At 38.1% G+C, this 26,558-nt stretch overlaps 1 protein-coding gene across 7 annotated transcripts in view; it reads left to right on the forward strand.

Annotated features, from left to right (window-relative positions):
• The window catches only part of DOCK10 (dedicator of cytokinesis 10), a 209,120-nt gene that overhangs the window by 165,714 nt on the left and 16,848 nt on the right, over positions 1-26,558 (forward strand). For 5 of the 7 annotated variants that reach the window (XM_024763121.1, XM_024763126.1, XM_024763127.1 and 2 more), the window contains exons 31-50: positions 1,607-1,651; positions 3,422-3,597; positions 3,724-3,840; positions 5,277-5,388; positions 6,103-6,224; positions 6,313-6,427; positions 6,511-6,577; positions 6,799-6,846; positions 7,413-7,514; positions 9,654-9,778; positions 11,058-11,170; positions 12,765-12,902; positions 13,587-13,769; positions 14,187-14,297; positions 15,682-15,897; positions 19,760-19,817; positions 20,132-20,230; positions 23,337-23,443; positions 25,213-25,335; positions 25,472-25,585. In XM_024763121.1, coding sequence (XP_024618889.1) covers positions 1,607-1,651; positions 3,422-3,597; positions 3,724-3,840; positions 5,277-5,388; positions 6,103-6,224; positions 6,313-6,427; positions 6,511-6,577; positions 6,799-6,846; positions 7,413-7,514; positions 9,654-9,778; positions 11,058-11,170; positions 12,765-12,902; positions 13,587-13,769; positions 14,187-14,297; positions 15,682-15,897; positions 19,760-19,817; positions 20,132-20,230; positions 23,337-23,443; positions 25,213-25,335; positions 25,472-25,585 — 2,291 coding nt within the window. The remainder of the gene's footprint in view (positions 1-1,606; positions 1,652-3,421; positions 3,598-3,723; positions 3,841-5,276; positions 5,389-6,102; positions 6,225-6,312; positions 6,428-6,510; positions 6,578-6,798; positions 6,847-7,412; positions 7,515-9,653; positions 9,779-11,057; positions 11,171-12,764; positions 12,903-13,586; positions 13,770-14,186; positions 14,298-15,681; positions 15,898-19,759; positions 19,818-20,131; positions 20,231-23,336; positions 23,444-25,212; positions 25,336-25,471; positions 25,586-26,558) is intronic. The other 2 variants (XM_024763124.1, XM_024763125.1) reach the window with 2 other exon arrangements.

The raw sequence follows: 26,558 nt of genomic DNA on the forward strand, positions 1-26,558 counted from the left end.
ATTGATGCTTGTAAATCAAAGAATTTTAAACTTGCGCTTCCCTGGTGGCGCAGTGGTTAAGAGTCCGCCTGCCGATGCAGGGGACACGGGTTTGCGCCCCGGTCCAGGAAGATCCCACATGCCGCGGAGCGGCTGGGCCCGTGAGCCATGGCCGCTGAGCCTGCGCATCCGGAGCCTGTGCTCTGCAATGGGAGAGGCCACAACAGTAAGAGACCCGCGTACCGAAAAAAAAAAAAAAAAAAAGAATTTTAACCTAGACCCATACTGTCTTTCACCATACTGGCTCCAAAAGACAACTTTCCTTTGATTTTGAGAGACATAAAATTACAGGGAGGAAAAGTTATACTTTATGAGTATAAATTCATTTAAGATTATCAATGTGTGTACATGAAAATGCAATTCCTCAAAATGAGTTTTATACAAAGAAAACTGTTACCTTGAAAGGGAGAAAAGAAGGCAGGCAAATGAGCACCATTGTAAATACTCAATAACTCTGGGTCAGAAAGAGGCAGAGATGGGCGCACAGGTAAAAATGGGGCCTCACATATTGTTTACCATACTTACTATAGTATAAATGGTCCATAGACAATATTTTCATTTCTTACTTTTGCTAAAATATGTATATACACACACATATCAGCATGATCATGGTAGAAAATAAGCATCACCCATCTAGACATCAGAAACTAATCAAACATCAAGCTACATAGAAAATACTTAAATGATTTAGGACCTTGAAATACTTTACTTCTACTTTGTAAGGTGTACATATATCAAATCATGTGGTGCACTAGAAACGAATATAATGTTATATGTCAATTATACCTCAATAAAATAAATAAATTGATTAGTTAAATACTTCTAAGCATGAGTAAATTACAAGGCACAGTTTTGATATTCGTGGAAAGCAGAAACTAAGATGGTAAAGAGCCTCTTCATATGTATTATAGCTCACACCAATATTTTGGAAGGAAAGAGAAAGTAACGTACATTATCAAGCCTATAAAAGTTTTGTCATGTCAATCTTAAATACAAGCTGTATACATTATTCCATTCTTTTTCCAATTTATGAAATACATTTATCTAAATGCCTTCATAGAATAAAGGGTGGAAAAGTTATTTTGGACTGTAACATTTTTTGCTTTTTGTTTTGTTTTATGTTTGTGAACTAGTGCCAAGATATTACTGCATTAGGCAGGCTGGTTATGACACTCAAGAGGATCAAACCTGTTTTTGTCATTTGGATTCTGGTTGTTTACTACTTATCAGTAGCTCGGAAAAAGGCCTGACAGTCTCTGTGTAGATATGATATTATCAACAGTGAACATAAAAATATGTTTTGTAGCAAGCAGATTTCTGATAGAACAAAAAGGTGTCCAAGAAGAAGGCTAAGAATTAAAATAATTCTGTTTATGGCATTCATTTTTAAGGAAAGAAGTAAACAACCTAAGGTACTTGTCTTGAAAAACAAAGCTTTACTGAAGGGACTCACTCATATTTTAGGACAGTGTATTTTAATTTTTCAGTATAAATTACACATAATGAATACAGTGTGTATCTGAGTATGTATATATCTGAATTTTTTGTTTATTTTTAATAACTCCAGATCCTTTGACACCTTCAGAATCAATACAAGAGTTACATGCATCAGGTAAATAATGATATTTTATATTACACTGTCTCAGCATCAATAACCACATCATAATTTGATAATGATGAGTACAGATACTTCAGATTTCCAACTGGAAATTCCAGATGCTAATAAATAGCCATATGTTTAATATCATCTAATCAAAAGAGTCAAAAAGTTGATTGAGCTTTTCTCTTGTCACAGATAATTAAATGCTTCCCCAACTTGAATTCTTTCATACTTTATTCTCCAGAGTTGGAATTAATTTCCCAAAGCATCTGAAATTTCCTTAGACTGCCTCATAAATAAAACTCCCAATCGCATGTAATAACACGCTTGCTCAATGAAACTATATGATATTTCTATCACTAAACCACACCCCAGTTCAAACCATTCTCTCAGGATTTGAGATTCTTAGAATCATATAAGTTTATTTTTACCCCAGACCAGTTTATAACTTCAAATAGTCCTGGCAATTTTTTTTCTAGCCATAGATTGGGAATCGGAAAGCTTGGTTCTCTTTCTGGCCCCTCACTATTACTCAGTATTTCATGGAAAGATTTATTTAAACTAAGCCCTTTGATCTTAGCTTCCTGAACTTCCACATTCCCCGTACTTTTGCCCCCGGCAGTATTTTTAAAAAATCAGTGTGTTTACTTTGCTCCTGGTCAGTTATGACCTGGAGTATTCTAATAGTTCATTCTTCCTAACGGGTAGCTATAAGGAGTAACGGAGATAACGCTTGCGAAGCGCTTAGCCGAGGGCTGGCACACAATACCTGTTCTGTAGGTTGGACGCTAGTCCTGCTATACGTTTAGGAAGCACGTTGGCCCATTCTCAATAAATGCACTATTACTTGAGATTTTAACACTCTTTTCTCTATAGTTCAGACTCAAAAGGGTGCAGCCCCCTTTGGTTTTCCTCTCTCTTTGCTCTTTTACGTCCTGCAGCTCACGTGTCCTGGTGATTTTACTGCTACTACTTGGGTCTTGCTACCCCAGGTCCAGAGGCCTTCTCACCATCCCCACTTCCCTGTTCCTCCAGCCTCCTGGATGGTAGCCCTCACCCCACATCTCCCTACAGTCTAATTCCCATTTATAGCCTATCATATTAATGGCTCAATAAAGCATAGGTCCGATTGGGCCACTGATCTCAAAGCTGTCAGTCACTTAACATTTCCTATAGAATTACGTGCCAATGGTTCAGGGACCTAGACACCAGCTTAGGAATTTGTACTTGATTTTGTCCATCATCCAGTCCCAGTGTATCTCTTCAGTCTTAATTCTCCCCACTCCTCTTTTGGCTGCTGTGCTTACTGGTCTCCTCCATACCTGTGCTCCCCACATAACTGTGCTTTCAGAAGTCTGTGCCACTGAAACCCTCTCCCTTCTCCCAACCTCCTCTCCTCCACCCACTGCCTCCAACTGCTCCCCCCCCGCCCCCCGGACTCTTTGCATCTTCAACCTTGAGCAACCTCAAAGGTCCATCTCAACATATTCCCTCCGGTCACATCTCCTGATTCCTCCAGGCAGAATATAAGCTTTTCTCCTTTCAACTCCGGTACTATTGTAGACATGCCACTTCTATGGAATTTGACATTTGACACCGAGTACTATTTGGATTAGTATAAACAGAATACTTGCTGAATGCACCTCTTCACATTTTTCATCTCTGTATTACTGAATCCCTCCTAGTAGTGAGAGGGGTTGATAGTTGTTTGCTAAATCTCTCTTGATTATCAAGTGATCAGTTGATTTTCAATAACATGATCTCTTTACCTTCCTCACAAAGATATGCCTGAATATTCAGTCACAAATGAGTTTTGCCGCAAACACTTCTTAATCGGAATTCTGCTCCGAGAAGTTGGCTTTGCTCTGCAAGAAGACCAAGATATCAGGCACTTGGCTTTAGCTGTCCTAAAAAATCTAATGGCTAAGCATTCATTTGATGATCGATACAGAGAACCAGTAAGTGGTCTTCCTCTCTCCCTTCCCTAAACACCATTTAATGGTTCACTGCATTAAATGCATATCAAACCTACAAGTCTATTGATTTTTACGTGAATCATTTCTTTTGACTACTTTTTCACCTAGGAGAAGCAGGCCCAGATAGCAAGTTTATACATGCCCCTCTATGGCATGCTTCTGGACAATATGCCAAGGATTTACCTGAAGGACCTGTATCCTTTTACCATCAATACATCGAATCAGGTAAGTCTGCAGAATATTCCAAGTGTCTATCTTAATAAAGAATTTGCCTTTTTTATATTTTTGCCATAGATAACTATTTTCCCCTAACTGTGACCAAACTAAGGATTAAACAGCACTTCTTGCTAGGTGTTTTGAGACGTTTACATTGTGTCATTTGTTCCAGATTGGTCACTGACGCCTTCCACTTGTCCATCTTTTCAGCATTTTGTTTTTATTGTCCTCTGTTCTCTGCATCACCTTCCAGTTCTCTCCAGTTTGTACCAGGTTCCTCTGTTGCATTCATGGCCCCATCCTCAGTGTACACCTTTCCCCACCAGCTTTCTGCATCAGGTTTAAGCCCATCTGGTGTCAGTAGAGCCACGTGCCTTATTTGTAGTCACAGCCCAGGAGTGGCCTGTTTTGTCACCCCTCCCCCACTGAGCCAGCCTAGTGACTTCACAACAACCCTCTTGAGATCCTTTGACTGTGTTCAACTCCCAGATGAGTTGACGCACTGCTGAATCCAGTACTAGGCAAGATGTTACCATCTAGAAGTTAGGAGCTATGTCTTTGGTATTTTTTTTTAGACCTTGTTCAAATCCCAATAGTATCAGTTACTATCTATGTGACCTTAGATAAGTTATCCAACTTCTTTAAGCCTCTGTTTCCTCATTTATGAAATGGAAGAGAATACCTGTATCACAAGGTTCTTAGGAGGATTAAATTATGGAATAGAGAACATTCATCGTAGATACTGGCCTATAATAAGTACCTAAAATCTAGTTTTAAATAATAGTAATATACATAAAATAATCCATGATGATAATGATATATATGAATTTATGATATTGCTTATAGGTAGAATCTAAAAAATACAACAAACTAGTGAATATGACAAAAAAAAGAAGCAGACTCACATATATATAGAACAAACTAGTGACTACCAGTGGGGAGAGGGAAGGGGGGTGAGGGGTAGGGGATTAAGAGGTACAAACTATTATGTGTAAAATAAACTATAAGAATATATTATACAACATAGTGAATATAGCCAATATTTTATAATAACTGTAAATAGAGTATAACCTTTACAAATTGTGAATCCCTATATTGTACACCTGTAACTTATATAATATTGTACATCAACTATACCTCAATTAAAATTTTTTCAAATCAGTGAATTTATCAATAACCATTCCAGCCATTTAGTCTATATCTAAAAGATAGTTTCTACTACATTGTTAAAAATTTTTTTAAATCACGTAAGAAATTAAACTGTGACTAAGAGTATGGTTTAACTATATTAATTTTCATTGCCTAGTTTGGCAGAAGATTTTGCTGAAATATAAAAGATCAAATCGCGTATCACCTAATGGAAAATGTAACGAAGAAGGCATATGTGGGTTTGCAATGCTGAAATACGATGATTCCCACTAACTTCTTCTGCGCTTTGAATACAGGGGTCTAGAGATGACCTCAGCACCAATGGAGGAGTCCACGCCCAGTCAGCTATGAAATATGCAAACTCTGCGGACACGTCGTTTTCTAAAGATGTTTTAAATTCCATAGCAGGTACTTCAAACCTTCCAGACAGTTGTGTTTAACTCTCATCCATGTTTACGTTGTATATCACTGTGCTTTTTACCCACTCCATAATTCATTACACCTAACCTATGTGACAAAGTATACTGCATTTATGTAGCGGAAGAGTCTTGTTACATATTTCTTTGCATGCCGTCCAGCAACTTCCTCTTCTACTTAGTGTTCATTTTTACTTGGATCGAGGAGCAGTCTTCTCCGATGTTATCAAATTGTTTCATTCTGGAGACAATCTTGAAGTTTTCATTGCATACGGCCTTTTAAAGTATAATAGCCCTTCAACTTCAAAGATTATTTTTAAGAACTATTTTGGAAATGTCATCTTAATTTCTTATAAACTGTCAAAAATTGAAAGCTTCTTCCCCCAAAGCATCATTAGGAACTTTTATTATGCATTTTAAAACAGAAACTTTCTTTAAAAAGCTTTTTAAGACATCAAAGGAAAAAGATTTATTTCCAGTTAAAATGGTCTACGTTTTCCTAAATCCTTAATGCTGGCATGGCTGTTATATTAATATTTTTAAAGTTGCATATCTTTCATGCCAATCCCAGACTCTATTATGTCAGCTTTTCACAATACTGCTACCACCTGAATGATCGGCATCTTTTTGGTTCATCATTTTAGCTTTTTGTGTTGTGTGCCCACGCATCTCATTACCGTCTGTGTGCTGTGGCTTGTGTTTACAGCATTTTCATCAATAGCTATTTCTACAGTAAACCATGCTGATTCCAGAGCTTCGTTAGCAAGTCTTGACTCCAACCCAAGTACCAGTGAGAAGAGCAGTGAGAAGACTGACAACTGTGAAAAGGTGCAGCTTCCCTCCCAAACTTACCGAGCATATTACCAGTCAGCAATCTCCTATTCTTACTCAATCCTAATTGGTTCTTCATTCCTAGATCCCAAGACCCTTGTCTTTGATAGGCTCAACTCTTCGGTTTGACAAGTTAGATCAAGCAGAAACCAGGAGTCTTCTTATGTGCTTTCTTCACATTATGAAAACAATTTCAGAGGGTAAAGAGAGTTCTTTAAATTTAAAAAAAAGAGAAAAACTTTGAATTTCAAAGAGTCTCATGCTACTCGGTGTTTCCTTTCAGAGACTCTGATTGCCTACTGGCAAAGAGCGCCCAGTCCAGAGGTGTCCGACTTCTTCAGCATCTTGGAGTAAGTTTTAGAGTTGATTACATAACGCTTTTTTCTAGAACCTTCAAAATACTTTAGTATACCATTTTTCATTCTAGGTACCATATGGTGAATGATCTATCAGTAATAATGCATAAACTATTTAAAGAAAACAATATTTTTCTTTTAATATACTTGGATGAACACTTTGTATAAATAAAAAGGCGTGAATAATTAGAATGTGACATTTTTTTCCTTTCTAGTGTTTGTCTTCAAAATTTCAGATACCTAGGAAAACGTAACATAATAAGGTAATAATTTTAAATTCCAAAAGGTTAGTCTGATATTTTGAAAAAACTTATGACATTATTAATGGATCAGGTTAGACTTAGAGATTTATGTTAGAAATCTTAAAATGCAAATAAGGATTTTAAGGTTGACCTCACATTAGTCATAGAAGTTTGATGATTACCCTATAGCCGTAGTAGATCTAGGAACAGTTAAAGCTGTCCAGGGAAAAAGCACAAAACACATTTCTGAAAGGAAACCACGTTTCATGTAACTTCTCAACTAATTTATCCATCTTTATATGAATATAACTTGAAAGATACCTATTTAAGAAAATACTTCCAATAAACTAAAAAAAGCAATTAATCTAGAAAACTGTGCTGTCATCCTTTTCTCATGAGTGACAGCAGTGCCCCTGGCATCTTCCCTAAACCCGCAATTTCCCATTTCCAGAGGAAAATGTGATTTTATTTTTCATAGCATGTGGAGTATTTCATTGTTCAGTAATCGCTTTGTCAGTTGCCTTTTTTTAATTCATATATCAATTACAAACACTGAGCTCATATTAAAACTTCAGTTTTCCTTGCAGAAAAATTGCTGCTGCGTTTAAATTCGTGCAGTCCACCCAAAACAATGGAACTCTCAAAGGATCTAATCCATCCTGCCAGACTTCCGGCCTCTTGCCGCAATGGTACTGTCACATTTGCTTGATATTTAAAATTATACTGTGAGTGTGTGTGTGTGTGTGTGTGTACATACGTGTATATATATATATATATACATAGAGAGAGAGAGAGAGGCTGTGGATACACACATACGCACACACATGTGCGTGTGTACATACGTGTATATATATGGGCTGTGGGTGCACACACGTGTGTGTGTACATACGTGTATATGTATGGGCTGTGGATGCACACACACATGTGCATGTGTGTGTGTGTGTGTGTCTGTGTATATATATATCTCAAACCAAAAACAGATCTCAAGTAACTCTGTATGTTTCTCTGAAGAAACTTTGTCGGTACATCCCTGTCTGCCCCACTAGCTTGTGAAAACCTAGAAGCAAGGATTTGCCTTATTTATGTGCACCTAGCGTACAATGCCTTGTATAGGGTCAATGAGTATCTTAATTTAATTGAACCTGAAAAGACATAATTCCAATAAATGCCTATTATAATGTTTGCTAATCTAGTGACAAAGTAAAATGTGAGGTCATATCTCGCCTTTCCTCTTAGTAAGTGTAATAATTTATCAGTATTCTTAGAGCTTAATGTGTTTTTTAAAGGGTCAAAGGCAATAGGAAGCATAGCTGGCCCCATAAGCTCATTTTAGATTTTTTAGTCATTAGAATAGTATATAAAGCCTAGGGTCACCCTTCATTAACCTACCCTACAGGAAACATTTGCCCTAAAATCCTGCCTTAAAGCTCCTCTGGGTCTAGTAAATCAGAATTCTTTGCTAAAATTTTCTCCAGTTTGATTTATTCTCCCCAGGAGTATCATAATAATGTATAATATGAAAATGGCTATATTTTAGAAAGAGCTTTAGAAAGAAATATGAATGTAGTATATAGCTAATAAACGATAAAATAAATTTTGCCTGTTTATCCATGGGGACCCCCTTGAAATGGCCCCCTTATGAGAAAATAAATGGCAGTTGAGTAAAGGACTATAAACAATTACTTTAATGACAGTCGTAGCCCACCTGAGGTCACTGCAGTTTTGGAGACGTCCGGTGGGTTAGACTTTAGGCCCCTCCCTAAACCATCTGGACAGGTCCTGGTCATTCCCACAACTCCCCTCCCAGAAGCCATGGCTTTTCCTCCAGGAGTTACAGACTGAAGGAGACTCAAAACCTGGAAATAATCCAGTCCCAAAGGTCCAAGCCATACAGCCCCAAACCATACAGCCCCAAACCCATTATTCCTTGTAGCTACAGAAATGACCCAGACTCTCCTGCCTACTGAAAGCCAAAGTTAGATCTCTAGGGTCCCAATCCATCCAGAGCATTTGATTTAGCCAGAATCGAATAAGCCTTGAGAAGTAAGACAAAGAGAAAAAGTTGTTTCTTTTTCAGTCTTGACTCTTCAGTATCTCCTATTGCCTGCTTTCCTCAAAGAAATTTTCTATGACCTTGGCCATCAGATAGCTTAAATGAAAGTCGGGAACAGGAAATATTCCTACTTCCTCATTCCCCCAGTTAGAAGTGCCAAGGGGTATTGAATAAGAGCCCTGGCCATTGTCGCTGCTCTGGGAAAGCAGCAGCCCAGAAGCGACCTCAGCTCTCTCCCCCACAAGGATCATATGTCAGCCCTGCTGTGGGCCTGACACCAATGCAAAGACAAATCCTGTAAGAATTTCCAAATGCAAAGAAGTAGGAGACAAAGGGTTGTTTTAGACTAGATTTTACTTTTTTACATTTTACCTCCTAAAAATAATTGATACAATTGAGCTATATAATATTGTACTTTTTTAATGTCTACCACTATGCCTTTCTGATCAACCAATGACCACCTGAACATGCATGGAATCCCATGATTTCATTAAATAATAATGAATATGTTTGTGCAGAATTTAATTCAGCATCTATTATTTGTCTGTTATCCTTTAGTATCTGTTATCATTCTGAACCCTTTTTTGGCTTAAATAAAATTTGTCCAAACGTACTTTTAAAAGTTCCTCTCATCATGTTACCTATAATTAATATTTTTAATAAAAAGTCTCTATTCAGAAATTTTTTTAACATTTGACTCAATCAAGAGAATTTGAATGAAAATTTGGTTATCATATCCCTATGACTTTAAGCATTTTTGTCATTTCATTTTCAGGATGCACACCACTTCCAGTCATGAAGGACAGAAACAGCACAGATCACAAACTTTACCGATAATTCGAGGCAAAAATGCACTTTCTAACCCTAAACTCCTACAGATGTTAGACAATACCATGACCAGTAAGTATACCAGAAATAATAGCAACAAGATGGTTATCATTTTTCTCTAGATGTGTGCAGGACATAAAATGCATTATGTTTCAGAAATGTAAGGAATGTTGCTGTGCCCCTGAGACCACTGGTTTTCAGGCTTGCTGTAGCCTGAGGAACATTTCTGGGAGGAGAGAATCAGCTGGAAGCATCTAAACAAAAGTAGTGTCCTTATGAGGAGAAAGGGGAAAAGTAAAACTCTCAATATAGTATGCTCACTGTAGCTCCTCTGGAACCAGGTGACTTGGCATTGTGAGGGGTTAGGGTGGCCTCTCTCAACCGGATTATTGTCCACTCTTTGGGAAGAGGAGAAAGTTGTCCATGTCCTAGAAGCAGCAAGTGGTGCCATCTCGAATCCAGTGTTGCACACATTCCAGGTGTGAATGAGGAGAAAAAGGGATCCGGTGTTTTTGTATCATGTAAGTGTTCTTGATTATGGACAGGTGACCACAGTTAGCTGTTTGAAGGTATTTGCCTTAACCTATAAACACATTTAATCCCTCCTGACGAGGCCATTAATGCAGATCATCCACTAGACTCTACATTTGGTCTATTAATCTGGGACCATAAAACTTGACCCAGACTGATGATGGAGGAAATATGACTCTACCAATAGCTGAATCAATGGAAAAGTAGTGAGAAATAATGGAGAACAGACTACTCTGGTCCTTTGGAAACTCTATAGCTGACGAATTAAAAGGGCACCCACACAGTCTGAATCAGTTCGAGCCGCTACAACACAATACCACAGACTATGTAGCTTGAACAACAAACATTTATTCCTCATAGTTTTAGAGGACGAGAGATCCAAGATCAAGACACCAGCAGATTTGATGTCTGCTAAGAACCACGTTTGCAGATGGCCAACTTCTTGCTGTGTCCTCACGTGACAGAGAGAGAGAGAGATGATCTCTCTGGTGTCTCTTTTTATAAGGGCACTAATCCCATTCATGAGGGCTCCATTCTCATAACCTAATTACCTCTCAAAGACTCCGCCATATTGTGGATAAGGGCTTTGACATATGAATTTGTGGGGACACAAACATTCAGTCTATAGCACCCACTAAAAACTCTGTCTCTGTTTTTGCTTCAGCTGATAAAGAGATTGAACAAATGAAAGCACTTTGATTTAATAAAATTACTCATCAAAACACCAGTAAACATTGACTATGTTGTAACAGAAAAAAGTTCTTTATAGGGTACAAAGATTTGTCTCAGACATTTATGCATTTTCTACTTTATTTTGTAGGCAACTCCAATGAAATAGACATCGTGCACCACGTGGACACAGAGGCCAATATTGCTACAGAGGTTTGCCTGACTATTCTAGACCTGCTAGCCCTCTTCACTCAGGTCCACCACGTGAGTGTGACTGTAACTTCTTCTGTAATATGGTAAAACGAAAGTTGGAAAAGTCATGCGAAGTCAAGAATATGTTTTTAAGGTTTTTATGACATTTAATGAAATGTATTAACCTTACATAAATCAACCTAAGTGTGAGTGGAAAGCATGTTGAAGAAGAGATTCAGAATTTCTCAGAAGTTGGCAAATGCTCAATTGATATACACACAGACATATTTCCGTATTGTCCAGTAACAGACAATCTTTCTTCCTTGTTTCTCTTGCTTTACTGTCATGCAAGTTGGGCTGAGAGAGAATGTAACTCTACTTTTTCAGTATCAAAGGGAGAGACAAAGCACAGCTAGATACAACAGAGAAACAGATACAACAGCTAGAGAAAACAGAGTGATAATGTTGAGCATCTTTTTGTGTGCTTACTTACCATCTCTATATCTTTGGTGAAGTGATTCCACCACCTACCATTAGAATGGCTGCAGTTTAAAAAGACTGACCATACCAAGTTTTGGCAAGTGTATGGAGAAACTGGAACTCTCATTCACTGATGGTGGGAATACAAAATGATACAAACACCTTGAAAAAACATATGCTGGAATGAAGGTTCAACATAATCTCTCATGTGACCAGCCATTCCAATACTAGGAATTTACCCAGGAAAAAGAAAAGCATTTGTTCACACAAAGCTTTGTACATCAATATTCATAGCTTTGTTTTTTTAATAATTAAACACTGGAAACAACCCAAAAGTACATCAACAGGTGCATGGATTTTTTAAAATAGTAGTATTGAAACATATCCATACAATAGAATATAAAATATAAACTTTTATAAAATATGAACTATAGAAATTATGTCAGTTACACCTCAATGAAGTTATTAAAAGCATTAGCTCAACCTAATGAGCTTTCAAATGTTAAGGGTTAAATTAGAGAAAGTTGGGTCGGTTGAATAGTCTGTACCAAACAGAATGATTATAGCAAGGAAGTCTTATTTTCAAGTAAAATGTCAGCATGGCAGTCGAAAAAACAAAATCCACATTTTAATTCTTTATTGCTCGATGGAAATGTCAATCAAATCTCATACATCTTACAGGCACTATCAGTGCCTTTGAGGACCTGCCTGTCTGTGACCACATCTGCTACCTCTCTCCCGACCCTGCCCCACTAACCACGCTTTGGCTACTCTGCTCTTTTTTCTCTTTTTTTCTTTTTTCTCTTTTTTCTCTGCTTGAACTCATAAGCTCCATTCCATCTCAAGTCCCTGGTACCAAGTGTTTTTCCTTCCTTGGACAATCCTCCCAGATCTGCCCATGGCTGACGTTTTCAGCTCACATGTCAATTCATCCATTAGGGAGGTCTTAACCACCCTATATAAAGTAATCTTATCCCCCAAAGCAATTACTTTCCATCATATATTATTCTATATATTATCAATCACTGCTATATGTAAGTTTCATTAGGAACATAGAGCTTATTCAGCACTTTATTTCCACACCCAGAATTGTGCCTATCGCATAGTAGGACCAGAGTAGATATTTTTTGAAAGAATACAGGTGTCCTTTCACTCATCCTAAATAACTGCTGTGTTAAACTTCCAGAGACAACTCCAACAATCTGAATGTCAAAATTCAATGATGAAAAGGGTCTTTGATACCTACATGCTCTTTTTTCAAGTCAACCAATCAGCCACAGCACTGAAGCACGTATTTGCCTCTTTGAGGCTATTTGTATGCAAGGTAAGGGTCCTCCAGGTTCCAAGAAAAGCTCAGTGAAGTGTTTATTGCTGACAATACACACATGTCAATCCTTACATCTCTCAGTATCGAGGGAAGAAAGTTTGTTTTCTTCTATTTGATTTATTTGGTTTTATTAGACGATTTATTTGGTTTTATTAAACTATTTGATTCATGGTCTCAAAATAAGTTCACAACCTTGGCAGCCTATCTGCTGGATATCAAAAGGGAGTAAAATTAGCACCTGGCCATCAATTCTTTGGGTTCTCAGTGTTTGTGGCAGAGAGTTAGGTAAAATATACACCATCAACTGTGATGTCCGTTCCTGCCAAGTCAAAGGTTCTGCATTAGATACAGGAGAGTCCACCTTTGAGGACCCTGGTGGTTTTACAGTGTTGGGTGAATAGAAACTTTTTCAGAGCTCTCATTCCATTGCTTTGGGTAGTCATCCGTTACTGATGCAAGGGATACTTACAACGTGGAGAATGATTATTTCTAGGAAAAAAAAAATACTAACATAGACTTCAGTAAATAAGATTATATCCTCTTCCACCTGCAAATGGGAGAAAAAGTCTAGGTTAAGAAAAAAAGAAAGAAAGATTTTATTCTAAGGGATTTTAAAATTTGAGAATGAACAGAGCAAAATGAAGGAATCTGCTCACTTCACCAGCACTTCTGTTTCCGCAGTTTCCTTCAGCGTTCTTCCAAGGGCCTGCCGACCTGTGTGGATCATTCTGCTATGAAGTCCTAAAATGCTGCAACCACAGGTCACGGTCAACTCAGACGGAAGCGTCAGCACTTCTATACTTTTTTATGAGGAAGAATTTTGAATTTAACAAGCAAAAGTCAATTGTCCGGTCCCACTTACAAGTAAGTACTGCCGGTTTCCATTAATGCTGTTGTTAAAACCACTCATTTGTTTCAGCATTGATAAAAGTCTGCTGTTTCCAGGGCAACCAGTTCCCAACTCTTCCATCAGATTCCTCCTTAAAGATGCCCATCACACTGAGTTCCGACTCATAGAAAGAGTGCAGCTGGGCAGAAATCAGCAAAACCCATAACTCCACCTGTACTTTTCCTTTCTTCTGCCAGGGAATAGAATCATAGAATACACAACTCAGGGACCATGATTGTTTCTAGGATGCCAAATCCCACCAGATTCTGAGCACATTCATTGGGCCTACAGGGAGAAATTAATGATACATTCATCCAACTCAATGGATTTCTTTACAACTAGTATTTCGGAGTTACTTGCTTTTGAGGTTCCGTTTTCCTTTTCTCTTTCAGCTTATCAAGGCCGTAAGCCAGTTAATAGCTGATGCTGGGATTGGAGGCTCTCGGTTTCAACATTCCCTTGCAATTACCAATAATTTTGCTAATGGAGACAAGCAAATGAAAGTAAGAAAAGCTTTGTAGACTTTTTTAAAGAATTGGGAATAAACTAAACTGGATTCTTTTCGCGAGATACCAAAATCATAAAAAATACAAATTCTGTATTTTGTTTATTTACCCTTTGAGTACGTATATTGAGTCCGCTTGCTTGAATGGATAATCAGCTCTTACACTTTCAGCACATACTCAGTTAAGTGGAATTTCCAAGATATGGGGTTGAATGATACTTAACAAGAAAACTAACCACAAATATCAGATACCAAGAAATACAGTGTTTCTCTCATAATCCCATTCTTGGTCAAATTCATTTTATCTCTTTTAAAACTTTCTGGAGGGGCTTCCCTGGTGGCACAGTGGTTGGGAATCCGCCTGCCAGTGCAGGGGACACGGGTTTGAGCCCTGGTCCAGGAAGATCCCACATGCCGCGGAGCAGCTAAGCCCGTGCACCACAACTACTGAGCATCCACTCTAGAGCCCATGAGCCACAACTACGGAAGCCCATGCATCTAGAGCCCATGCTCTGCAACAAGAGAAGCCATGCAATGAGAAGTCCGTGCACCGCAACGAAGAGCAGCCCCCGCTCACTGCAACCAGAGAAAGCCCGCACACAGCAACGAAGACCCAACGCAGCCAAGAATAAATAAATAAAATAAATAATTAAAAAAAAAAAAAACCTTTCTGGAGACTTGTCCTTCAGTTATAATATTGAAAAGTTCAGGGATAGAGCCTGGTGTCAGGCATGGCTGAACCCAGGGATTAAAATAATGTTTTCAGATCCCCTTCCACTACTGCCTCTATTTTTACCTCTCTCTTTGTCTCTCAGTTCAGTTTTCTTCTTCCTTTACTTCGTTTACAGGTAGGCTCTCCCCATGAGCTTACTCTCTCAGAAATTCTGAGGACAGTGGTAGTATTCTATGGGTGGGAAAAGCACCTTGTTCTATAGTGCTAATTAAAGTCCCAGGACTGAGTCTCTTTGATCCAACCTTGTTTCATATGCCCATCCCTAAGCCAATCACTGTGACCTGGAGTATAAAAGAATATGATTGATTGGCCAGGCCCATATCATGTGTCACCCCTGGTGCCTGGGAATGAAGTAGACCCATTCAAATCATGTGAACTAGAGCCAGAGAGGATGCTAGAGGATGTCGGGATGCTATTACTAGAAGAACATAGGCTAGGAGACAAAATGGAATCGACTACAATTCATCTTCAAATGTGTACAGCCACAGTCACAATACATAGAATTTGTCCATAAAGAATATACATATTTGTGAACAATATTTAGAATGCACTAGACTTTGATGCCAAGCCATAGCTAAAAACATAACTTGAAGTGAGTTAATTTGTGAGTTCTAAACAGATAATGACCCAGGCTCTCTGTTTTCCAAAGAACAGCAATTTCCCAGCAGAGGTGAAAGATCTGACTAAACGTATAAGGACTGTTTTAATGGCCACGGCTCAGATGAAGGAGCATGAGAAGGATCCCGAGATGCTGGTGGATCTCCAGTACAGCCTGGCAAACTCCTACGCAAGCACCCCCGAGCTACGGAGGACCTGGCTGGAAAGCATGGCCAAAATTCATGCGAGAAACGGAGACTTATCTGAGGTGATTAGCAAAGACTCAGTCATTCTTCATTAGGTGTCCTCTTGATCAGGATGATTGGGTTATCATTTACAGCAGGAGTATAAAAAGTTATCATATTTCCCCACTAAAGTTGATATGACCTAATTATATGTTATGTGCATTACATTTGCATGTAGGATTCAAGGATGCCTAACTCCATGTAAATAATGTCAAATAAAAGCCAGTGTCTTGGGGGCCAGCTGTAGTTGTAGGATGTGTAATGGAGACCAAATGCTAAAAGCCTGAGGCTAAGGAGGATGGTTATAAGGGTGTCTGGAAATTGAGTTATATAAGTTGGTGTTCTGTGTGTTAAAACTTCTTCCCTGGAATTGGAGTTGAATGGGGAAATTCACCATTGAGGTGAGTCAACTCAGGTTGGGGTAATCTGTCCTCCTGTGCAGCTAGCCTGAACTAGTGTTGGAAAGGTTAACACCCCTAAGAGCCATATGAGAAGAGGCCACTGTGTGATGGTTATAAATCAATAGGTAACTTTTTATCTTTTTTAACATCTTTATGGGAGCATAATTACTTTATAATGGTGTGTTAGTTTCTGCTTTATAACAAAGTGAATCAGTTATACATATACATATATCCCCATATCTCTTCCCTCTTGCATCTCCCTCCCTCCCACCCTCCCTATCCCACCTCTCTAGGTGGTCACAAAGCACAGAGCTGATCTCCCTGTGCTATGCGGCTGCTTCCTACTATCTGTTCTACATTTGGTAGTGTAGATATGTCCATGCCACTCTCTCACTTTGTCCCATCTTACCCTTCCCCCTCCCCATATCCTCAAGTCCATTCTCTAGTAGGTCTGCATCTTTATTCCCATCTTGCCCCTAGGTTCTACATGACCATTTTTTTGTTTGTTTTTTAGATTCCATATATATGCGTTAGTATATGGTGTTTGTTTTTCTCTTTCTGACTTATTTCACTCTGTATGACAGACTCTAGGTCCCTCCACCTCACTACAAATAACTCAATTTCATTTCTTTTTATGGCGAGTAATAGTCCATTGTATATATGTGCCATATCTTCTTTATCCATTCATCTGTTGATGGACACTTAGGTTGCTTCCATGTCCTAGCTATTGTAAATAGAGCTGCAATGAACATTGTGGTACACGACTCTTTTTGAATTACAGTTTTCTCAGGGTATATGCCCAATAGTGGGATTGCTGGGTCGTATGGTAGTTCTATTTTTAGTTTTTTAAGGAATCTCCATACTGTTCTCCATAGTGGCTGTATCAATTTACATTCCCACCAACACTGCAAGAGGGTTCCCTTTCCTCCACACCCTCTCCAACATTTATTGTTTGTAGATTTTTTGATGGTGGCCATTCTGACCGATGTGAGATGATATCTCATTGTAATTTTGATTTGCATTTCTCTAACGATTAATGATGTTGAGCATCCTTTCATGTGTTTGTTGGCAATCTGCATATCTTCTTTGGAGAAATGTCTATTTAGGTCTTCTGCCCATTTTGGATTAGGTTGTTTGTTTTTTTGATATTGAGCTGCATGAGATGCTTATAAATTTTGGAGATTAATCCTCTGTCAGTTGCTTCATTTGCAAATATTTTCTCCCATTCTGAGGCTTGTCTTTTTGTCTTGTTTATGGTTTCCTTTGCTGTGCAGAAGTTTTTAAGTTTCCTTGGTCCCATTTGTTTATTTTTGTTTTTATTTCCATTTCTCTAGTAAGTGGGTCAAAAAGGATCTTGCTGTGATTTATGTCATAGAGTGTTCTGCCTATGTTTTCCTCTAAGAGTTTGATAGTGTCTGGCCTTACATTTAGGTCTTGAATCCATTTTGAGTTTATTTTTGTGTATGGTGTTAGGGAGTGTTCTAATTTCATTCTTTTACATGTAGCTGTCCAGTTTTCCCAGCACCACTTATTGAAGAGGCTGTCTTTTCTCCATTGTATATTGTTGCCTCCTTTATCAAAGATAAGGTAACCATATGTGTGTGGATTTATCTCTGGGCTTTGTATCCTGTTCCATTGATCTATATTTCTGTTTTTGTGCCTGTACCATATTTTCTTGATGACTATAGCTTTGTAGTATGGTCTGAAGTCTGGGAGCCTGATTCCTCCAGCTCCGTTTTTCGTTCTCAAGATTGCTTTGGCTATTCAGGGTCTTTTGTGTTTCCATACAAATCGTGAAAATTTTTGTTCTAGTTCTGTGAAAAATTCCAGTGGTAGTTTGATAGGAATTGCACTGAGTCTGTAGATTGCTTTGGGTTTGTATACTCATTTTCACAATGTTGATTCTTCCAATCCAAGAACATGGTATATCTCTCTGTCTATTTATATCACCTTTAATTTCTTTCATCAGTGTCTTGTAATTTTCTGCATACAGGTCTTTTGTCTCCTTAGGTAGGTTTATTCCTAGATATTTTATTCTTTTGGTTGCAGTGGTTAATGGGAGTGTTTTCTTAATTTCACTTTCAGATTTTTCATCATTAGTGTATAGGAATGCAAGAGATTTCTGTGCATTAATTTTGTATCCTGCTACTTTACCAAATTCATTGATTAGCTCTAGTAGTTTTCCGGAAGCATGTTTAGGATTCTCTATGTATAGTATCATGTCATCTGCAAACAGTGAAAGCTTTACTTCTTCTTTTCCGATTTGGATTCCTTTTATTTCTTTTTCTTCTCTGATTGCTGTGGCTAAAACTTCCAAAACTATGTTGAATAATAGTAGTAAGAGTGGGCAACCTTGTCTTGTTCCTGATCTTAGTGGAAATGCTGTCAGTTTTTCACCATTGAGGACGATGTTGACTGTGGGTTTGTCATATATGGCATTTATTATGTTGAGGTAAGTTCCCTCTATGCCTACTTTCTGGAGGGTTTTTATCATAAATGGGTGTTGAATTTTTTTGAAAGCTTTTTCTGCATCTATTGAGATGATCATATGGTGTTTCTCCATCAATTTGTTAATATGGTGTATCACAATAGGTAATTTTTTAATGTCTGTTTAAACACTGGGAGGATTTATGTGGCTTCCGGACACCAAGTGGGGAAGTTCTGCTTTACTGTATTCCCAGGATTGTGCCCTCTTTGGGAAGAGATGAATTTGCGTAGGAAAACTGAAGTCCTTCTAAATACATGTGAAGGACTCTGGGATGGAAGTAGATCTGACCAGAGGCCTCACTTGGGAGCAGTTTGGTGAGGACAAAAATGAGCAGCTCCAGTTCCCTTGGACCGCCCTGAAAACGGAGGAGTTTCTCCATAAAACTTCAAAAGGCAAAGTTGAAGTCATTTGAACTCTTCAACGGGTCAGGGTCTACTCTGTGTTCAGCAGTGTTCGAGGGCTTTGCAGGAGATTTTACAGAACAAAAAAATGTCGCTCAAATAATCTGGCTGAGGAAAGCACACGTGATACATTAGGTCACACTATTTTATCAAGTGCCACCTTGTGCGGCTACTATTTTAAAGGCAATAGAAATTCTAAGGGGGACATTTACTGGCAGTAGAAAAAAAAGAAGATGGCTTATTTTTACTTCCAGTTTATATCCAGGTGCTATTTAGAGAGAGAGGGGAGACATAGATATTAAGGAAAGAAGATAATTCTATGGGATTCAGGCCAGCTCATTCACCCACCTGAGAACTACATCAAGAAAAACAAACCAAAAAAATTCCCAAATAGACATTTTATTCTTGATGGTGAACTTTTTGGAAATCTAATTGATTCTTATTTCTGGTTCTACCATGAAAAGGATTTCTCTACATATTCTGACTTGGAATACTGACTCACCTTGGATTAATCCTAATAAGATAGATAGTAAAATCTACAGTATTAGATAAATGGTAAAATCTTCCTCTGAAACTGTTTTCCTTTTTCTTACAGGCTGCTATGTGTTACATTCATATAGCTGCCCTCATCGCGGAATACCTAAAAAGAAGGGGTAAGACAACCTTGTGAGGGAAGAAAGTGCAGAAATCAACATGTTGAAACCTAACTTAAAATTTATTTATTAATTTTAAGTTTTATTAATCTTGATGTTTTATTAAGCAATGTTAATTTTCACAGATATTTCTATTTATGCTGTACTTTTAAGTTTTAACTCTCTCTTCCATGCCATTATCATGTTTATTTTATGTACAACCAGGCTAACTCGTCCACTTCTTAGTTCCAAATGAGAAAGCTTCATTGGTTAACATAAGCTTGAATTAACATAAACATGTGACAATGTCCTAACCTCATCTTGCACTGCCATAGGTTACTGGAAAATGGAAAAGATTTGCACACCATCCTTGCTCCCGGAGGATATCCACCCCCGTGATAGCAACCTATTACTAACAACTCCCAGTGGAGGAAGTGAGTGATCTAACTGGGCTCCTTTATTCCCAGGGAATGGTGCCGAGAAAACCAAGTCACTGCTTCAGTTTTGTTCCAGCAAACCTCTTAAATGTATTCCTAGAAGCAAAAACTGTCTCAGATCTACATAACTTACTCCGTAAAAACCCAAAGTTTCTACCATTCAGAAATTGCATCCATCCGAACTTTTATGAAGTTCAGAGACCTAAAGAGTTCTCAGCAAACAGAACCGCATCTTATCCAATATTATGGCCATGTTTTACTACCAATTTGCATAGTAGTCTGTCTCCGGGATTTTATTCTGAAATGGATGAATTATTTAAAATTGCAAGAGAAATCTATTCAGCTGTTGAAATATAATACAACTGTTTATTCAAAATAAGGGGTGCAGAAAGAGAGACATATAAATATAGTGTATATACAGGACTACACTTATAATCAACAGGCTCCATTTTCTTTTTGTAAAGCATACACTTATTCTCACAATTTATAACATATAATAATTTACAGTATGGTTTTCCTTCAATTAAAAATATTCCATCTTTAACATTTGATATTTTCTAACAATAACTAAAGAATTACTCTTTGCTTAAAAAAATTTGTCAATATAACCTTGCAAAAGTTTGTTCAAACCCAGAGTTTATGAACCGCGGTCTATTTCCCATCACTATCTTAACTTTCAAAATGCAGTGGAAAACTCACTGTATGAACAACAGAAACAGATCTTTAGATGTTAAGCTTAAAATACCTAAACAGGGCTTCCCTGGTGGCGCAGTGGTTGAGAGTCCGCCTGCCGATGCAGGGGACACGGGTTCGTGCCCCGGTAAAAAAAAAAAAAAAAAAAATACCTAAACAAAGGGGAAAAGGACTTCGTTTACAATATTTTGGAAACATAATTGGTCCCTTATTCTTTTAAATATGTATTTATTTCCTAAAGAGTTGCAGTGGATTTTGCAAATAAGATATTTGAACCAAATGACCAGACTGAATTCTGAGACAGTGAGCTCACTTGTTAGAGGGCCCTGGAGAAGGGACCAGACCTGGCTTTATGACTCATGTCCACCGTCAAAGTCAGGGATCTTCTGGCTCAGTTTCACGCTTCCTACTTAGCCTTGTTTTACAGTCAAGTCATGAAAACCATCATTGTTGTATTTAACATGCCCTTCCTCCCCATCTAATTTTTTTCATAATCAGATCCCATACAGTTTTATAAAAACTATTTTATATTCTAACTGAAACAAAATTGGAGAAACCAGATAAAGCTAGGTGTCAGTTTGAGAAGTTGTGGAAACGTATAGCCCAAAATGTCGTGTGAATCTTTAATATTCAAAAAAATCTAGATACGTTTAGACCAGTGGTGATACTGGAATAACATACCCATTGAGAAACATATATACAGTTGAGCCTTGGACAACGAGGCGGTTAGGGGCGGTGACCCTGCCAGTTGAAAAACCCACACGTAACTTTACAGTCGGCCCTCCATATCCACATCCACGGATTCGACCAAACACAGACTGTGCAGTGCTGCATGCATACTTATTGAAAAAGATCTGCGTGTGAGTGGACTCATGTAGTTCAAACCATGTTGTTTAAGGGTCAACTGTATTTGTTTTGTAAACTTTGAATTAAGGAAGGTGATTATTTATGATGCATTAGCAGATATTTGTACTCATTGGCACATATCTGAAGCTCATTGGCATATATTTGAAGTCCTCAATGTACTTGTAGGTTATGATGTTTCTAAGTCAAAGAAGTAAACTGTTCCTTCACTACGATGTACACGATAAGACTGCAGTCGAACCTCCGTATCCGGGGGTTCCAGATCTGCAGATTCAACCAGCCGCTCCATCAGTGAGAACCCATAGATATGGAGGACCAATTGTACCATGCCATTTTATATAAAGAACTTGAGCATTTGTAGAATTTGATATCTGATATCTGTGGAGGTCCTGGAATCAATCCCTTGCGGATACTGAGGGATGACGGTATAGGTGAATTGAGGTGACTCCAGAAAACATGGCTTCCTCAGTTGTACTAACATTCATCATCATCCCACAGAAGTATGTCACGACTTTTCCTGCTGCACTCAATGCTCATATAGTTAATGTGTTTAATTACCAAAGAAAAATATTAATAAGAAGTAGGAAAGTAGAATTTTTAATGCAGGGATTCAATTGCAATCTTTATTATCGTCATTTCTAGCATGTCTGGGGTGATAAGTTAGTTACATAGCCAATGATCTGATTATTAAAAATGGAAATATCTATAAAAGTATTAATTATAACTTAAAAAAGCACTTGCTCCAGGGCAGCCACTGCACCAAGCTCTGTAGTGGCCATATCTCCATTAGTTGCCAATAAGGAGTCTGAGTTAGGTGCTGTTATCACCTCATGTTTACAGGTGAGAAAACCTAAAGAAGTTAAGCAACCTGCCGCAGACTCCCTTGTTAGCTTGTGATGGGGCTGAAGTTCGAGGGCTGGTCTATCACTCCAGACTGTGCTCTTAACCTCTGATACTCCCCAACGTTCTGATCTGATCCCTTGTTTAGCACATTACCCATTATCAACTGTTTTCATATGTATCCGCAGAGCCAGATCTTTTTTAAGCTTGGTGGCCAAGAGGCTAAGAAAATTTGAGAAGTTTTCTAGATAAGGCAAAAGAGTGAAAGTTAGTAAGTATCGAGTATTGTCTTTACAATGCACTGATGATACCAGGTGTCTTCTCAAATACCAATACTCCGAATCCTTTCAACGTCCTTTGAGATAGATAGCAATGTCTGTGGTTTAACAAATGAGGGATGCAGACTCCAAGAGGTTAATTAAACCAGAACATTGGAGCTATATCAATCTGCAAGCCTGTGCTCTGTCCATAATCCCATGCCAGCTCGTTATAGAAAACAGGTCACCTGAAAATGATAAAAAAAAAAATTATAAAAAGGGGAAGATTGGTTGCCTAGAAGAGAGTATTTATCAACAGTCATAATCTAACCATCTCATTGAGTGTGTGAGCTTTATAACCACCACATGTCACATCATGAAGAAAGGCGCTGTCTAATCCAAGCAGGATTCGTCTCAAATAATGATACATTTTGCTTTGTTCTCTCAAGGCATGTTCTCTATGGGCTGGCCAGCTTTTCTGAGCATTACACCAAATATTAAAGAAGAAGGGGCAATGAAAGAAGATTCAGGAATGCAAGACACACCATACAATGAGGTTAGACCAAAATGATTGAGTGTACAGTAATTGAGTGAAAAGATGCATTGAATTGTAACATTAAGCTAAATAGGGGGGAGAAAATCTTATTCAGAAATCAAATAAAGTTATTCTATAACATGACTTAGGCAAAATAAAATGCGGGCTAAAATTAAACTAAGATTAATAGATATCAGATTCCATTGATAAAGCATAATTTTCAATGAAAATTTAAACTAAATTTTACTTCTCTAAGACAGAGCCAAATATATACGATCAGCTCTTCTACAAAATATAGAATCTGTAGTCCTTTGGTAAATGTGGTAAGGGATGCTGAAAATTTGTTGGGCTGGTCACAACTTTATTTAATGCATTAGAAAATGTATTAACAAATAGACCTGAGCAGAAAATCACACTAATTTCTGCAGAAAACCTTCTGGTATGCAAACCACGGTTATTTTTCAAAAGAAGCTCTCTACCTGGAATGACTTAGCAATAATTCCGGTGAAGAAAATAGAGCTCTCCTCCTCAAGTAAATAAAATATTTCATAAGCTAATTTTTTATTCATAATATTACATAGACTTAAAAGAGGATACAGAAAAAAATCTGGGGTAGATTTTAATGAAATTTTACGTATGGCTGTACACTAATTTAATGTACATTGAAAATAAATAGTAAATGCAATTATGTATTTATATGAACTATTTCAAATAATGTTTAAAATCTTTTCTTAAAAGACACTGAAAACATTCCAGCAATATTATCCACTTGCTTTACAGAGTATATAATTTGATTCTGTTGAACATTTATTAAACTACTAGTATATGGGAGGCATTGAGACAAAGATAAGTAAAGCAAATGTATTTGGGGAGACAAAGATAATAAGGCATAATCCCAGCTCTTAAAGAGTTTAGAATCTTGTGAAGGACAAACTTCCTTCAGGGTGGGGAGTAACCAGTCTAAGACCCAGTAACTATAAATCTAGGCATCATATATAGCTGCAATTAAAAGGGGAACAATTTTTTACATGAAAGTGATTGGAATGCAGATGAATGGGGCATAAATAAAAACTCTGCAGACTTTTGCACTGTCTTGACATTTGATGGGACTTGAAGGTGTCAAATAAGAAAATAAGGTTCTTATAGGAGCAGCAGCAACTTCAAAGGCAAACGTGTGGGAATTGTATTCTAAGAATGGTGTGGTACAGTCTGGTGTAGCCAAAGTGTAAAGTCAATGCCAAGGTGCTGAAAGGGAGTGGCACTGAAAAGGAGGTTGGTGCCTGATTCTCGAGCTCCTTCAATGTCATGCTAGAGAGTTTGGACAGCAGTTCATAGCCACTGGAGTGCCTCCAAAGGTTTAGGGCAGTGGCAAGCTCATGGTCAGGTTTATGTTTTAGAAACAAAGATTACTGGGGAGTAACACATAGGACCAATAGGACCAATTGGCGAGGGAAAACATTAGCTCGAAGGCTACTCCAGGGATCTGGGAATGAAGAAACGGGGGTTTGATCTAAGCCAGTGACTGTAGGAATGGAAAAAAAAACCAGACAGATCTGAATACTTGTTACAGATTTAAATTAGCAAGTTTGAGGCACTAATAAGGAAAGAGAAGACTGCAAGAAGACACCACCATCCCTCCCAGGATGGATGTAACTGCCAATTGCAAAGATAGGGAATGCAGAAATCCCACTATGAAAAAAATTGACCCTTCAACAGTTTTGAAAGCAAGTTTCAGGGATAAGCCACAATCTTCACTGTGTAAAATCTCATTTCCGCTTGCGGAATTGCAGAATATCCTGGTGGAGCAGCTGTACCTGTGTGTGGAGTTCCTGTGGAAGTCTGAGAGATATGAGCTCATCGCTGATGTCAACAAACCCATCATTGCGGTCTTTGAGAAGCAGAGAGACTTCAAAGTAGGTGTTCTAAACCCAGGAGTTAGTTCAAATATCCTTCATTACTTTGGAGAATTACTTACAATTTCCAAAAGTAGAAACTCCCTATTTTTGATGTCAGCATCCTCTTCATGAAACCCTTCACTTCTGGTTTCAGAAATTATCAGATCTCTACTACGACATTCATCGGTCGTATCTGAAAGTTGCAGAGGTGGTGAATTCAGAGAAGCGGCTCTTCGGTCGCTACTATCGTGTGGCATTTTACGGGCAGGTAAGTTTCCTACAAGCAGCATGGCCTCTAAGTTCTGTTACGTGGTTGATTGATGTTCTTCACTCTTTACAAGACATCTAACTACATATGCCAACAGATTGAGGGGGTGGAGGTGGAGGTGGGGATGTGTCTAGGTATATTTGAGTGTTTCTCTGAGTGCGAGGGTCTATATGTTTGGCCAAAGGAACATACTAAATTAAGAAAAAAATGAGCGGAGACCTCCACGGGTCTTAATACAGATTGAGGTAAAACAGTGATTTCGAACTTCTTGGAGAAAGAGGGCACTTCTTCAACACCCTCCTCCTCCAGTTCCCCCCAAAATGTCTAAGTAGAGGTTTGCATCATATTTGAAAATGAGATTTAAATGAATATATTTTGGGCAATGAAATCCATAATATTCCGGGAAATAAAGAATTCCTAGGGGCTCTACCATATCAAAGCCATGAACTTTTGACTTTAAAATCATGCATTTTCTTTTCTCCTACTTTCAAACCATCACTGCTTCTAAGCAGAGCATAATCTGGTGGTTTTGTTTCTTATATTGCAGGTCAATATAATTTCAAAGTGATCTTTCTCAGCTTACCGCATAAACAATGAACAAGACTGAAAATATTAGCAAGCCATAGCATTGTCTTAAAAGCAAAGCGAACTTAGATATTAACTCGGAACGTCTCTGAGTAGTGCTTTAAGTGGGATAAACCCAGTCACCATCCAGGCAGGCTTATAACACTAGTATATTTCAGCAGCCATATTTAGACTATTATTTTCACAGAGAATCATTCCATTCTTTTATTTTCACAGTGGTAATGACTCTCAGCCCTCTCATTTCCTTTTTTTTCCCCCCTCACGTAAGGCACAGTTTCACATGGCTTCTTGTTCTCCTCAGAATCTTTTAAGGCTGCAAACAAACGTGTCAAATCCAGCATGGTCATTCTAGATCACTTCCCACTGAAGTCTTTTGGAAAATATATAT

The sequence above is a fragment of the Neophocaena asiaeorientalis genome, unplaced genomic scaffold (assembly GCF_003031525.2).
Source record: "Neophocaena asiaeorientalis asiaeorientalis breed wild unplaced genomic scaffold, Neophocaena_asiaeorientalis_V1.1 scaffold86, whole genome shotgun sequence".
Classification (NCBI taxonomy): domain Eukaryota; kingdom Metazoa; phylum Chordata; class Mammalia; order Artiodactyla; family Phocoenidae; genus Neophocaena; species Neophocaena asiaeorientalis.